Source organism: Silene latifolia, unplaced genomic scaffold, assembly GCF_048544455.1.
Source record: "Silene latifolia isolate original U9 population unplaced genomic scaffold, ASM4854445v1 scaffold_112, whole genome shotgun sequence".
Lineage (NCBI taxonomy): Eukaryota > Viridiplantae > Streptophyta > Magnoliopsida > Caryophyllales > Caryophyllaceae > Silene > Silene latifolia.
Window position 1 is genome coordinate 1,837,241 of NW_027413126.1, and position 16,025 is coordinate 1,853,265.

Consider the following 16,025-nt stretch of genomic DNA (forward strand, 5'->3'; position numbering starts at 1 on the left):
TCCCGAAAAGTTTTTGGATTGGATTAGGCAAGCTGAACGAGTTTTCAAGTACAAGGAATACGATGAGCATAAACAATTCAAGGTAGCTATTCTAAAACTCACTAAATATGCATCATTGTGGTATGAAAACTTGAAAAAGTAGAGAAAGCGAGATAAGAAGAGCAAGATTGATACTTGAGAGAAACTTAAGAAGCATCTTATGAGGAGATTCTTACCAAGAGATTATGAGCAAGAAAATTACCTAAAATTGCAATCTTTATCACAAGAAAATCTGTCCGTGGCCGAGTACATTAAAGAATTTGAAAGGATGATGATTGTTTGTGATCTTGAAGAAAAGGAAGAGCTTAGAGTTGCAAGATTCATCAAGGGTCTAATACCGTCACTTGCGTCAAAAGTGGAGGTTCAGATTTACAATGGATTTGATGATGTATGTCGTTTGGCTCTAAAATTTGAAAAGCAAGATAAAGCAAAGAAATCATATACTTATTCAAGAGGAGCAAGTTCTGGTTTGAGTTCTTATTCTAAATCAACAACAAGCAAGCAAAAGGAAGTCGTGACAGAAGAAGTAAAGGACAAAGGTAAGGGTGTCGTGGAGCCTAAGGGTAGCTCATTGAGGCGTTGTTTTAAATGCCAAGGCTATGGTCACATAGCTAATGAATGTCCACACAAACGAGCACTCACCGCTCAAGAATTGCGCAACATAGTTCCAGCATTCGTTCAAACCGAACAGTCCACAGAACTGTCTGATATTGAAGAGGACGAAGAAGAAGGTGTCGCCTATGATGTTGATCCATTAAGTGAAGATGAGTGTTTGGTAATTCGTAATCTTCATGTGAAAACAACTCCGGTTGAAGCTGAACAAAGGGAGCATATATTTCACACTCGTTGCAAGGTACATTCTAAAATTTGCAATCTAATCATTGATAGTGGATCATGTACCAATGTTGTGTCAAAGGAGTTAGTTGATGAGCTGAAATTACAAACCAAGAATCATAATAAGCCATATAAATTGCATTGGTTGAATGGGGATAATAGAATACAAGTAAGGAAGCAGGCATTAGTTTCTTTGAGCTTGGGACCTTATAATGATGATATTTGGTGCGACGTGATTCCTATGAGTGCGTGCCATATTCTATTGACACGACCATGGCAGTTTGATCGAAAGGTTGAACATGATGGAAGAACTAACATATATAGCGTGACCAAGGGCAAAACAACATTCAATTTGAAGCCTTTATCACCTAATAAAATCAAGGAGCTGAAATCAAAGAAGGGGAGCTTATTTATGGAAGCTCGTGAGGTTGAAGAGGTTCTAGCTCGTGGAGAACAAGCCTATGTTCTTATGGTTCGTGAATTAGAAGCCAATGGTGAAGGAAGCAGCCGTGAAGTTCAAGGGCTATTAAAAGAGTTTTGCGATGTATTTCCCGAAGAATTACCGGTTGGATTACCTCCTTTAAGAGGTATTGAACATCAAATTGACTTAATTCCAGGAGCTCAATTACCATATAAACCAGCCTATCGTTGTAATCCTGAAGAAGCAAAAGAATTACAAAGGCATGTGAAAGAATTAGTTGATAGGGGTTATGTTCAAGAAAGTTTGAGTCCTTGTGTTGTACCAGCTCTATTGGTGCCAAAGAAAGATGGGACATGGAGGATGTGTATTGATAGTAGAGCCGTTAACAATATCACAATAAAATATCGATTTCCTATGCCGAGGTTGGATGATATGTTAGACGAGTTGAGTGGATCACGAGTATTTTCGAAGCTTGATTTACGAAGTGGTTATCATCAAATGAGAATTCGTGAAGGTGACGAATGGAAAACAGCGTTTGATATGTAAACACCCACTCCTTACAATAATTTGACAATTTGTGAAGTTGCAGAAAAGGACTAACTTCTAAATTTGGTTTATGCTCTCTAAAGGACTCCTAATTTCATGAAAATTTGCAGTAATTAACTTTGATACCTTAGCTAAATTCTGCTAAAATTCTAGGATTTTTGGAGACTCAGAAGTATTTTAAATAAATTACTAAACCTGGACTGACAGAGAATGGAGCAGTTTGACAGTGTGGACGAAATTGGTGAATAAAGGAGACAAATTTGAGATATAATTGTTTAACTACCTTCCACAGCAAGCACAGGAAGTTAATTTAACAATATAGGTTGTTTAACTCAAGAAAACCACAGCTTAACACAGGAATACTCGAGTTGAAACAGACAACAAAGCTCAAACAATCCACAGCAAGCACAGGACTGTTCTCACATTGTTACCAGGTTCTTATTCAATACTCACAGCAAGCACAGAGTATTAATAAGCCTGACTCTAACCTATGCTTCTAAACATAAGATTTAAGAGATTTGAATTGAGAGTAACACTCAGGTTTCATTCATAAAATCAGCTGCCTCCAACAGTCTGATGCAAGGGTCTTTATATAGGCCTTGCTTTTAGGTTAAACATGAAAAAAAAAAAAGTTCATCTAAGGGCCAGGATTGTCCCATACATGAGGAAAAGAGTCTAAATAATATATTACAACGGAAAAAGATCATAAATGTAAACTAGGGTGAAAACAAAAGAGATTGCAGAGGACAGTCAGGTGACAGTGACATCTGTTAGCCTTTCATGCTTTTCTGTGGCAGCAGTTGTTTTTTCTGTTTATATGAGGACGAGTGGTCTCCTTTGGTCTTGACTTGGGATCAAGGTATATTCTGATTTATGGAAACTCAAGCCAAAGAAGCTCCTCACACAGCTCCTTCTTGGTTTGTCCAAAAATGGCAATGTTACTTTTTGGAATCTCCCCTTTTCTGCAACTTGTTTTCATACTGGTTTTTCAATACTTTGCAATGAGAATTAGGCCTGGCTCCTTAGGACTTTTTTATGCTTACATGAGTGTTCTATCAGCTGGCCATGGTGGCAGCTGATGACTTGCCTTGTACTGATACTTATGGCCCAGCAAAGTAGACTGATCAGTGTCCAGGTAGGAGTAGTTGTGGCCTGTTGTTGCTTGAGTTGCTTGACCATGGAATAGTCGATTGTCCTGGTTACTAGCTCCTGCATCACATACAAGATCAAATTAGATTATAGAATATGAAATATTAATCAGGCATTGACTATTCATATGTGATAATCGCATTTGTCGTTCGAGTTTTTACTTTAAAAACTCTTTTCTTATACTTTGTTACATCCAAACGGGTTGTATGACAATGTTGAACCCCGTTAAAGTGAACCCGGATTAACTTAGTATTTGCCCATAGTCACTTGTATGAGGTGACGTCTCGAAGTGACTAGAGTGTGATGCGATTGATGGCAAGTTCAAGTGCCATAGAGTCATGTGAGATGACTAGTCGATCACATAGGCAGACTGTTAGGAACACTTTGTCGGGCAGTGACCGCTTATAGAGTTCTGGCAAATTTATAAAGCCTGGTCGTGGCGAGAGATACTATAGTATTCTAATGAGTCGATTCTTTTGACTAAAGACTGTTCGCCTAAGGTGGCATGGTTTCAGATTAACTTTGATTTATGTTACTACGACCTTCGTAAATGGGGTCAAATGGGCATATTTTGGGTTATGATGGTCGTGGCTAGTCGAAGGGAATAGTGCGATAGGAATTGTCCACCCCCTTGTCAGGGTTAAAACAATATCTCAGGGCCACTCGAGGAGTAATGAACTGGAAATGCGTGGCCACGCTCGGAAGGTATCTATGGTAGATAATTCCGGTCAATCAGTTATTCTCCAGATCAAGGAAACCACTCTCGATGTGATCACTTGCAAGTACGACCTGAAAGATACCTTGCATTGAGTGGGAGATAGTAATAGGACACGAGAATTGGTGACGCACACTTGTCGAGGACAAGTGGGAGATTGTTGGAGTGTCCCCGACAATAATGCGATCACAATTTTCGATCATGATGATCACATGTTTAAATCTCATTTTAAGAATACGTAAGGGATGATTCAATTATATAGTCAACTGACCAACATTAATCAGTAACGATTGGCTTGCTAGAGTTTGACGTTACTGTCGTGGGACGGTGGTGGTTAGTTGATCCCTTAAGGTCACACCTAAAGGATGATGCCCGTATCTGTAAAGTTGATTAATTGTATGACGATACAAGTTGATCAATTCCTTAAAATTGAACAATTCAATTGTGAGAGAGAATATTATTTCTTATTGTAATGAGATTAAATAAGATTTATTTTAGTAATAAAAATGCTTTATTACTAAAATTGTTTATTGTTTGAGAAACAATAGAGATGAGAATGAATGGTTGATTATAATTACAAGATGTTGTGAATTATAATTAAATGACCCATTTTATTTATGTGATCAAGTATCACTAGTCAATTTGTTATATGTAATTTAATTAATTTATAAAATGATATTTATGTGATAAATATGCATTAAATTAATTAATAACATGTATCATACTACATGTGACATATTGTGTGACAAATGACAAATTGACAAAATAAAATGGTGGTCCATATTATGTGAATGAACCGAAATGGAGGGAGTATTTTGTGGATTGTGGGTTATATTATTTTATGTGATAAATAATATATTCTTATGGCTATTGTAGACTAGCCTTACAAACCTACACTACTTTCTTACACACCTACATATTTAGAAAAGAGAAAAAGTAAAAGGAGATGCCATATTTTGGCATATTTCCTTCCTCTTTCACAGTTTTCTTCCTTTTTATGATGGGAATTTGTTCTCATTTTCTCTCTAACCATTCATTAATATTCACATGCATTTATCTCTCTTATTGTTCATCTTTCTCTAAAAAGTTGAGAAATGATGATCCAAATTGTTCAATCACATTACTAATATTATTAATGTAATATATGAGTATTAGTAATCAATTTGAAGGTAAACTACTAAACAAATATCTAGCAAAAATTATTTAGTAGAGATAAGGGATAATCTTGGGTGCAATCAAGAGGAGTGGCTTCTATACTTGAAGTCTTTGTAGGATCATCCTATTACTCATCATAGCTCAAGAACAAGTGAAGGTAGGATACCTTACTTGTGCCCATAAACCGAAATATTCAATGTAAGGAACCGGTTTTTCCTCTACACTTATTTATATGCTTTGCATGCATAAGATCGTTAAGTTTTTATGAATAAAACTTTAAACTAAAATATGTGATATTTAAAATATGATTTCCCACAAGTGGTATCAGAGCTTTATGGTTGTTGCATGCAAGATCGGGATCGTTTTTCCGAGATAATACGATTAACGAATAAAACTTGAAATTTGTGTTTTATGTTAATAAATCACGAAATAATTTTGCATGTTAAACATTTCTGGTCCTAAATGGATTTTAGGTCATATGGGACGATTTATGGATTTTTATTGTTCATTTTATATATTATTGGCATTAAAATATGATTTTTATGAGAAAAATGTTATTTTTGGACGAAAAATAGCTAAACTTCGAATTTTCTAGTGGTTTTGGATATGTTTTCACATATATTATCTAATGATGTCCTGTAAATTGTCATGATAAAATGAGTTGTTTTGCTCGAAATATGGATTTTTCAAGTTAAAATCGTATTTAAATGGGTAAATAGGTTAATATGAGTTATATTTCGAATCTGGTCATGGAAATTTAGTATGTTGTCACATGCAATTTTACAAGATGTTTGTAAAATATTTGGCTATAATGAAGTCTTTATGAATGATTTATGAATTTTTTGATGAAAAATCACATAAATAGTGACTATAATTAGTAATAATGCTAAAACATACTTCATGACTAAAGGAAAAATGTCACATGTTGCATTTTATCATATATTTCAGATCTAAAAGTGAAAAGTTGATGAAAATAATGTTTCTCATATTTTTATGGTCATAATTGTTAAAACCAATAAACCGCAACATTGTTTTTCTCGATAAAATTTTCGAAATTTTTAACCTAAGTTTTGAACATTATGAGTGTCATGGTATTTTTCCAGAATGTTCATGAGTTTAAATTTCAAATTTCGAAATTATTTGAAATTTTTATAATTTAATTTGAAGTTTATAGCATAATTTTGTATTTTAGGTCCATTTATGAACAAATATTAAGGAATCAAGTTTAATTATTGTCAAAATGTTAGTGGAGACTAATTTTTGAGTCCTAAGATGGTTAGGGTAATTAACTTGTACATAAATATGAATTTATGTAATTATTGTGATTTTAACAAGTTATAATCACGCAAATCCATAAAAACCGATAAAATATACGATATTGGCTCTTAAAAAGGCAATTTAGCATAAAATTGAGCATGTTCATACATATTATAATGCTGCATTTTATTTATGATTGTCATGATTTTGTTTATATAATTTTTGAATTATGTAATTTTACGTAGTATGGCCTTAATTTTAATTGGTATTACCCGAAATGTATGGGAATATCGATTCGGTTGTAATTATTGTGATCTCGTATCACCGTTTTGTAATTTAATAGATTTATTTTTATTTTAATTACAAATGTATAATAGGGAATTATGTAATTCATTTTGTAATTTAATTATTCCGGAGTTCCTTGAAGACGGTGCCATTCGAGAAGGCGGTCCATCATAGAAAGTGTTACCTCGAGATGCGTGCCAAGACCGAAGTTCAAGGGACCAAAGGAGTTAGTTTCCGAATTTGTAATAGTCTATTAGATTTACTATTTTAGGAAGGCCATACTAGGATTTTATTTTTATGCTCTGCATTTTATTTATATGTTGCATGCATCGCTAAATCGCCATATTTAAACATGCATTTTAAATCGAGTTTATCGACCGTGTCAATTACAATTATCGTAGTTCACCGCTTTAGTTCACTTAAAACGTGATAGATAATAAATTGACATGACCTCTCGCTAAAATAAACAATTGAGACTTAGCCTTACCAAAAAGTAGAAACCATGAAAACCTATTTCGTGAGGGAGTGCACTCGGCCACATCGGGGTACAAACCATGTTACGTAGGGGAAGTGGATGATAAATGTCTATCCACCGAATTTATATTGATGAGGGATGAATCGGTTACACCGTGCCCAAGTTAATGTGGATTTGAATCATGGACACATTTATTCGAAATTTGGGTTGAACTCAACAAAAGTATTCTCGACCATAGCCGGATGTGTTTTGGGCTAAAGATAAATATTAATGTAATTTTATCAACCAAGAGTTCTAAAAGTAGAATCGATTAAAGAGTTAATCCACCGAGTTATATTGATAAGGGATGAATCGGCCACACCGTGCCCAAGTTAATATGAATTTGGATCTTGGAATCATTTATCATAGTTGGGTAGAGGTCACTATGTAAATGCTTTACTTGTTAAATTATTTACAAGTATTATTATAACGATGAATGTTTTGTTTTCATTATTCCGTTATCATGTTGTTCTATTTTTTTACCTCAATTTATACGATATCATTTCGTTTTTAATTCAAATCTCCATTAAAACATCGTAACGAAAGACAAAATTTGATTTTTCTTCTAAAAACCTCGTATTACCCATTGAAAGAATCTCTTGTGAAGAGGATAGATAAAAGTTATTCGTGATCAAAAGGGTTTTTGATTCTGGACTAACATATCTACTTACAATAAATTGTTTCTCATATGCTTAATTGAGTTAAGTACTTTGAAACGTTACATCATTTTGGTAACTAGATTTGTTAGAAATCAAAAATTGACCAAAATACCGCAACCACTTCAATGAAAGTTTTAAGACTAAACAAACGAATGAAGAGTAGTCTTCATGAATTTCAATTTTGCTTCTCTTAGCAAAGAGTCATTGAAATGAGTGGGAGCATTCTCTTAAACCATTAAGAAAAGGTTGAGGTTTAAAGAAGTAAAATTAGAATGGAATTGATACAAGGTAATGTTAAAAGTAAAGTTATTGAGAATAACGATACTAAACCTATCAATCCCGACCGATAAAGTTTCCATTTTCTTAATTGTTGTACGCTAGAAAGGAAACTACCCCAAATTATTGAAGAATCAACAAGGTAGTTATGGGACATCTAATGGGACCTTCTTCTTTAAATGTTTATTTGATTAACATAAATTTTGCTAGTACAACTTCGTCAATATTAGAAATCAGTGGAGGTTTTCATCATTGTATTCAATACATAAGATGATTATAATATGACGACTAGCATCAAATAATGTCGAGAGATAGAGTCATTGTGTAATCAATCTAGTTTAGGGTTTATAGTTGTACTTAATTATGACTATTAAGTGCATAAACTCTAAATAAGAATATAAACTTGTTAAGATACAAAAGAGGTTCCACTTTTGTGACCCTATACACCACGATTTGATGTATGGCTAGCCCATTATCAAGGTGAATATATTCTAAACCAAACTAGAATGATACATCATGTAGATGATGCAAGACTCAAATTGGTAAACCAAGATTAAACTATAAATTCTGGAATGATGAACGCAAAGAGTTATCGAGTACTCTTGAAACCATTAGATTGTTAATCTTATGCTATATGCGTATCTTGTATTCAAAGCAAGATATCTCGTGCTTTTGGTTGAAAAGGAGATCGAGAATGTAAATCATTGATCCAGAATAGGTTGATCATTTTCTTTTACCAACGATTTAAGTTGACACTAATGTGTTCACTTAATAAGGTAAATAGAAAAATCTTTGAAGAAGTTCAAAGAATTCCAGGAATCACGATTTAGTCGTGATGGGATTATCAAAGTGAAGACTTTGATATAAGCCAAAGGAAATGTGATATAGTATCACAAATTAATCTCTCTTACACGCATTATGGGATAATGTGTGGTTGGATATAGAAATCAAACGCTATTCGATATGGTTTGGACTTCAATCAAGTTACTTTGAGTTACTTGATCTTTTGGGGATTTTATCATTTTGTCTAAATTATTTTTCCACTAAATCTAAAACGAATCATATGAGATATGAAATGGTAGGTTACCATGTTTGTAAGTTTTCAAAAGAAACAAATGCTCATTTTTCCTTACTATAATCACGAGTACAACGGTTTGTGGCTCGTGAAACTGTCTTTCTAGAATACAAGTTTATTTCTAGAAGACAGAGTGGGAGAAATTGTTCAAGAGCCACAAAGAATGTTATGTCGCAAGAAACTGGTCTTTCTTGGCTACATGAGACGTTTTGTGTAAGACGTTGGTTCTTCAAAACCTAGGAGGTTAAAGTCATCACTTGTTCAAGATGATGAATTAGTGTTACTTTTAGAAAGTAAAGAGCTTGCAACTTACAAAGAAATTGTTTGATTCAAGTTACTTCTGGAAAGTAATGAACATATGACTTACATGAGAGTGTTTAAGTCACAACTCAATACAAGGCTTAGAGCCATGAAAATCCGAAATAAATTCCAAGTGAATTGTTAGATATCAAAGCTTGATTGGTAGCAAAGGGTTTTGCACTAGATGAAATGCTTAAGTCTATTTGGATCTTCTTAGGGATTGTGTTTCATTATGAGATATATATAGCGAGTGAATCTAAAACCCACTTCTTCAATTAGAAGGAATGTATTCAATACATGTCTTGATTTTTGTAGATTCTTGCAATCCTAAAATAATGTGCAACTTAAGAGATTGTCTTAAGTAGGACATCAATGAGTTGGAATCAACATTTTGATCATGTGATAAAACTTTTCTCGATAAGTCGAGAAGTTGTGTTTATACATAAAGTTTAGTGGTAGTTACGGTAATTTTAATTAGTCTTATGTGTGGATGGCATATTGATCATTGAGAATGATTTAAGACTTTTGGAGTAATATAATACATCTTTAATATCCAGATTTATGTAGATAAATCCACATGATATTAGTGTCAAATAAGAAGTCTTATGTTGATAAGATTCATGACTAGTTCAATCAAATTGAACATATTTGATTGATTCCATTTGCTTCCGCTGCCGGATCAATTAAATGGGTAATGATGTATAGCACTTCATATACTTTGAGTATGATGAATTGTTTCAAATCGAATTTAAGTAATAGTTACCAAATAGCCATATTGATTATTCTTAAGTGCTTGAAGAAGCATTAAAGATTCAAAGTTAAGTGTTTTTGCAATTCACAAATTTGTGTAAGGGCTTACACTAATGACTATTGAGATTGCATAAGGTTTCGGACAAAAACCGTATTCAAAACACGTGAAGATGGTTAAGGAACCATTTTGGCTATGTTATTTAAGAAATAGTTTTGCTAGAATCGTTCTAGGTAATAAAGAACAATGAGAAATGCTTACAACGGAAATTGAGTACACTTGAAATCATGAGATGTGCAAGAGGATGGATCCCACACACTGTGAAAACAGTGGGAGCTATTCTAAGGCTAGAGAGCCTATGTTTAGATTGGATCTAGACACGTACTCAGAAAGTTTTGTAATGCAAATGTATACATTACAAAGGAAAACGAGTATGTAGTAAGGTTGAGTAAGGTACAAGAAGTTGATAAAACCTAATAACCAAAGCCTTCTCATAGGCTTAACATGATGAGTCATGTCATGTCATTTCAATTGCATTGAGATGAACAACTACATACAAGATCAAATTAGATTATAGAATATGAAATAGTAATCAGGCATTGACTATTCATATGTGATAATTGCATTTGTCGTTCGAGTTTTTACTTTAAAAACTCTTTTCTTGTACTTTGTTACATCCAAATGGGTTGTATGACAATGTTGAACCCCGTTAAAGTGAACCCGGATTAACATGGTATTTGCCCATAGTCACTTGTATGAGGTGACGTCTCAAAGTGACTAGAGTGTGATGCGATTGATGGCAAGTTCAAGTGCCATAGAGTCATGTGAGATGACTAGTCGATCACATAGGCAGACTGTTAGGAACACTTTGTCGGGCAGTGACCGCTTATAGAGTTTTGGCAAATTTATAAAGACTGGTCGTGGCGAGAGATACTATAGTATTCTAATGAGTCGATTCTTTTGACTAAAGACTGTTCGCCTAAGGTGGCATGGTTTCGAATTAACTTTGATTTATGTTACTACGACCTTCGTAAATGGGGTCAAATGGGCATATTTTGGGTTATGATGGTCGTGGCTAGTCGAAGGGAATAGTGCGATAGGAGTTGTCCACCCCCTTGTCAGGGTTAAAACAATATCTCAGGGCCACTCGAGGAGTAATGACCTGGAAATGCGTGGCCACGCTCGGAAGGCATCTATGGTAGATAATTCTGGTCAATCAGTTATTCTCCAGATCAAGGAAACCACTCTCGATATGATCACTTGCAAGTACGACTTGAAAGATACCTTGCATTGAGTGGGAGATAGTAATAGGACAAGAGAATTGGTGACGCACACTTGTCGAGGACAAGTGGGAGATTGTTGGAGTGTCCCCGACAATAATGCGATCACAATTGTCGATCATGATGATCACATGTTTAAATCTCATTTTAAGAATACGTAAGAGATGATTCAATTATATAGTCAACTGACCAACATTAATCGGTAACGATTGGCTTGCTAGAGTTTGACGTTCATCGTCGTGGGACGGTGGTGGTTAGTTGATCCCTTAAGGTCACACCTAAAGGATGATGCCCTTATCTGTAAAGTTGATTAATTGTATGACGATACAAGTTGATCAATTCCTTAAAATTGAACACTTCAATTGTGAGAGAAAATATTATTTCTTATTTTAATGAGATTAAATAAGATTTATTTTAGTAATAAAAATGCTTTATTACTAAAATTGTTTATTGTTTGAGAAACAATAGAGATGAGAATGAATGGTTGATTATAATTACAATATGTTGTGAATTATAATTAAATGACCCATTTTATTTATGTGATCAAGTATCACTAGTCAATTTGTTATATGTAATTTAATTAATTTATAAAATGATATTTATATGATAAATATGCATTAAATTAATTAATAACATGTATCATACTACATGTGACATATTGTGTGACAAATGACAAATTGACAAAATAAAATGGTGGTCCTTATTATGTGAATGAACCGAAATGGAGGGAGTAATTAGTGGATTGTGGGTTATATTATTTTATGTGATAAATAATATATTCTTATGGCTATTGTTGACTAGCCTTACAAACCTACACTACTTTCTTACACACCTACATATTTAGAAAAGAGAAAAAGTAAAAGGAGATGCCATATTTTGGCATATTCCCTTCCTCTTTCACGGTTCCCTTCCTTTTTATGATGGGAATTTGTTCTCATTTTCTCTCTAACCATTCATTAATATTCACATGCATTTATCTCTCTTATTGTTGTTTATCTTTCTCTAAAAAGTTGAGAAATGATGATCCAAATTGTTCAATCACATTACTAATATTATTAATGTAATATATGAGTATTAGTAATCAATTTTAAGGTAAACTACTAAACAAATATCTAGCAAAAATTATTTAGTAGAGATAAGGGATAATCTTGGGTGCAATCAAGAGGAGTGGCTTCTATACTTGAAGTCTTTGGAGGATCATCCTATTACTCATCATAGCTCAAGAACAAGTGAAGGTAGGAGACCTTACTTCTGCCCATAAACCGAAATATTCAATGTAAGGAACCGGTTTTTCCTCTACGCTTATTTATATGCTTTGCATGCATAAGATCCTTAAGTTTTTATGTAATACCCCGTATTTTATATAATCGAGTAAACGGATATTATTATATATTAGTTATTATACATTTTATATTGGTTGCATCGTAATATCGTGAATGTTATTAAGTCGGGTTTATATCGTATATGTTGAGTCGGGTTACATCACATTTTGTCTTTTGGGTCAAGAATCATATCACCCATTTACATTGTAATACTCCGTATTTTGGTTGGAGTACTCGGTCGAGTACTTGGTTGGTACTCGGTCGAGTGTGTGTTACTCGGTCGAGTGCACTTGACCGAGTAAACCGGTTCAGCGGGTTGACGGTTTCTTTTATGTTTTGGCCAAGGTTTTTATTTTTAACAGTTGGGTCATTTCTAATTTCATTTTATCATTCATAAAACCATTTCTAAACTTAGATAGAGGGAGAGGAAGAACAATTGTCGAGCCTTTCAATTGATTGAAGATTTCTCATCGATTTCAACCTAATTCGATTTCCCAGTTTGTAAGTCGATTTCATTCCATTGTTTATACTGTTTTAAAGTCGTCTTCTTCGAAAAGTTTGAAAAGAGAGTCCTATTTATTTGATGTCTAGTTTATTCATATAAAATCTCGAAGTCAAATTCCTTATGGTTTGTCCTAGTAAATTATTTATGAACATGTCGCTGAAAAGTCCGCGAATCTGATTTGGTTGTGGAAAATGATTTGAAACCCTAATATTTATGTCGATTCAGTTATGAGGCTTCTTCATACATCATATTTGTATAGTCTAGATGATAATAGGATTTGGAATTTCTGAAAAATAATGTTTTAAACTCGTTTTATGAATCAATACTTTTTATGCGACGGTTTCTGTCAGTTTTTGGAAATCAGTCTGAAACCCCTTGATAAGTTTGGAATTTGAGAAAAACACGTTAGATATAAATTGTAGCTAAGACTCATGGGGTTCCAATTCAATTGGCCTTGCATCAATTCGAATTTTCTGGAATTAGTTATTCATTTTATACCGAGTCTGCCATGAGCAGGAAAATCAGGAAAAGTCGTGTTTGTTCTTTAAATTGATATTCCTATTAAGTTATGATAAGTCTAGGTTATGTGCATGATTAATTGACTGAGTAGATGGTAATTATACATAATTATTTTATGTAGGTGATGGATAAGTGAAGGATCATAAGTGATTGCTTGTGTGTGCTTGGATTGCGAAAAGGTAAGGAAATACACTTGACTTATTATCGTTGATGTTGAATTGTGTTGACTTGTTTGTGTTTCGTATGACCAAAATGTGAACGTTGACTTGCTTCGTGGCTGTTGATTTACGTTATGATTCATATACTAGAAGGTGATTGACGGAATTGATCGTATTGAGTATGTTATCACAACATTTGGTAACCGGCATGATTTTATGATTGATCAGTTCAAAGATATATATATATATTGTGTTGCATTAATTTCTTTTGAGCATTCATATGCATTGGAGATGGAGGATGTTGTGGTGATGTGGTGTGGTGATGATGATGTTGTGATAAGGCCGGGCGGGTTCTGCGGCAGACTTGCCCTGGTGTCCTCATTGCGAAGTGGGCAGAGATCGGCTACGGTCGATATATAGTCTCTCTGGGGATCGGTATGGTGGGTGTTCCGGGTTATGAGATATGAGTTGAGATGGAGATGGAGGTGAGGAAGGAGCATGCATATCATATTTTGTTGTTTCATTGTATTCCCTACTCAACCTCGTGGTTGACCCTGTGTATTCGTGAACACCTGTGACGATCCAAATATTGGGGAGCAAAGCTTGATGGGTTTATGAGATAGGTGGGAGCTTGATGGGCGTGAGACACTGGATCAGAAGACTTAGTAGCTAGATCATCATTTAGAAGACTTTCACTTTCATTTATGTTAGTTCCTCGTAATTTGATGTAAAAGAGGTTTTGTAATAATTAAGTTAAAGTAATTATATATTTTGCCTTGGAGTTTAATTTGTTATTCACTACCTCGGGAAACCGAGATGGTAACAGTCCGGTTTATTAGGGAGAATCTTGCTAAAGGCTCCTTCATAAATCGGGGTGTTACAAAGTGGTATCAGAGCGAACGATCCTCAGGCCTAAACCAATGAACCCAATGAACATAGGATGTGTCTAAATAAAATGAACCCCTGGGTAGGAACTGTTAGGAGCTCACAGTTCGGCTAAGAAGGCGCCCTTAATACGTGCTCTTTTGCCCTCTCAGTTTTGAACCAGGTAACCCGAGATAAAATTGAGTGAATGGGATAGTTAGAAGGAAAACCTTGGATATAATCGAGTTGATGTATACCTTGAGACCCATATATTCTAACCATTCTGCAGGACAACGTTACGGTAAGTATTTTGTATGAATGATGACGTGATCATATGATGTTGTGGAGATGAGAAATAAATTTTCGTGTTCAGATTGATAATCAATGAAGTGTTGGATTGTGGTAATCGTGAGCGTGAAAATACTTGCGAATTGATGATATTTATCTGGATGGATGTGAATGACGTGTTGATAGTGCTATTATGTCTAGTGATATGCGGTTATGTGATCCCGAAGCCATGCTAGTATAGTATTGTGATAGTAATCAGAAACACTATTGAATTGCTTGTTTCTAGTCATAGCAATCGTGATTTAGATGTAAGGAGTAGGTCGAGATGCGAAGGGATTCTATGGGATAGATGTTTACGTAAGTACAAAGTGTGAGATTTAAGTTGGGATGGGTTAGTATACATAGTATGTTCATAAGAGCTTGTAACATAGTAAAGAATGACCTAGTGTTGAAACTCGTTTTGTTTGATTTTACTCTTTAATTGACCTTACTGCTATTTCTTTTATGTTTATTTCCTATGGATTAAACTTTTATGAGATATAGCCTCGTGAGTTAGTGTTCATTTGGCGTTGGTTTCATGCTTATAGGATATACGGATTAGGAGTAATAAATATTTTAGTGGGCTGTGGTCAGGAAGTTCCTGTGCAGTGATGTTTCGACCAACGATTTTGTAAAAATCCTCATTTAAATTGTATTAATAATTTTTGCATAATTCTAACTCCATCGATCAGAAGATTCGCATATGTTTTAAAATTGATAAGCCACGAAAATTCTTGATGTATCTATATTAAATGGTAAGTTTTGCAAACTGTCCCAAGTTTCGGACCAATTGCTGTCACATACTTGTTTGGACCAACTGAGTTGTAAAATTCCTTAAAAATGGAATTTTTGTGCTTTAGACCTAATTCTTTTTCCCCTGTGTATTTAACTCTCCGTATTTTATAAAAGTAATATGAATCAAGTTTTAATCGAACGGTTATTTGTTCGTGATCTTTGGAAGTTACAACGTGAATCATGACTTGTAAAATGTGCGTTCTATGTTGAGTTTTCATACAATTGTTTGGTTATTTCATGAGCCTTATTAATGTGACCTTATAATGTTTTTTATATGATGAT

The 16,025-nt window shown here is 34.1% G+C and overlaps 1 protein-coding gene across 1 annotated transcript; it reads left to right on the top strand.

The window, feature by feature from the left end:
• Positions 1–307: 307 nt before the first annotated feature.
• On the top strand, positions 308–1,840 carry LOC141637460 (uncharacterized). Its single transcript, XM_074446937.1, has 2 exons — positions 308–770; positions 855–1,840. Exons 1-2 carry the CDS (start codon positions 308–310, stop codon positions 1,838–1,840), a joined length of 1,449 nt encoding a protein of 482 aa, XP_074303038.1.
• Positions 1,841–16,025: the final 14,185 nt, after the last annotated feature.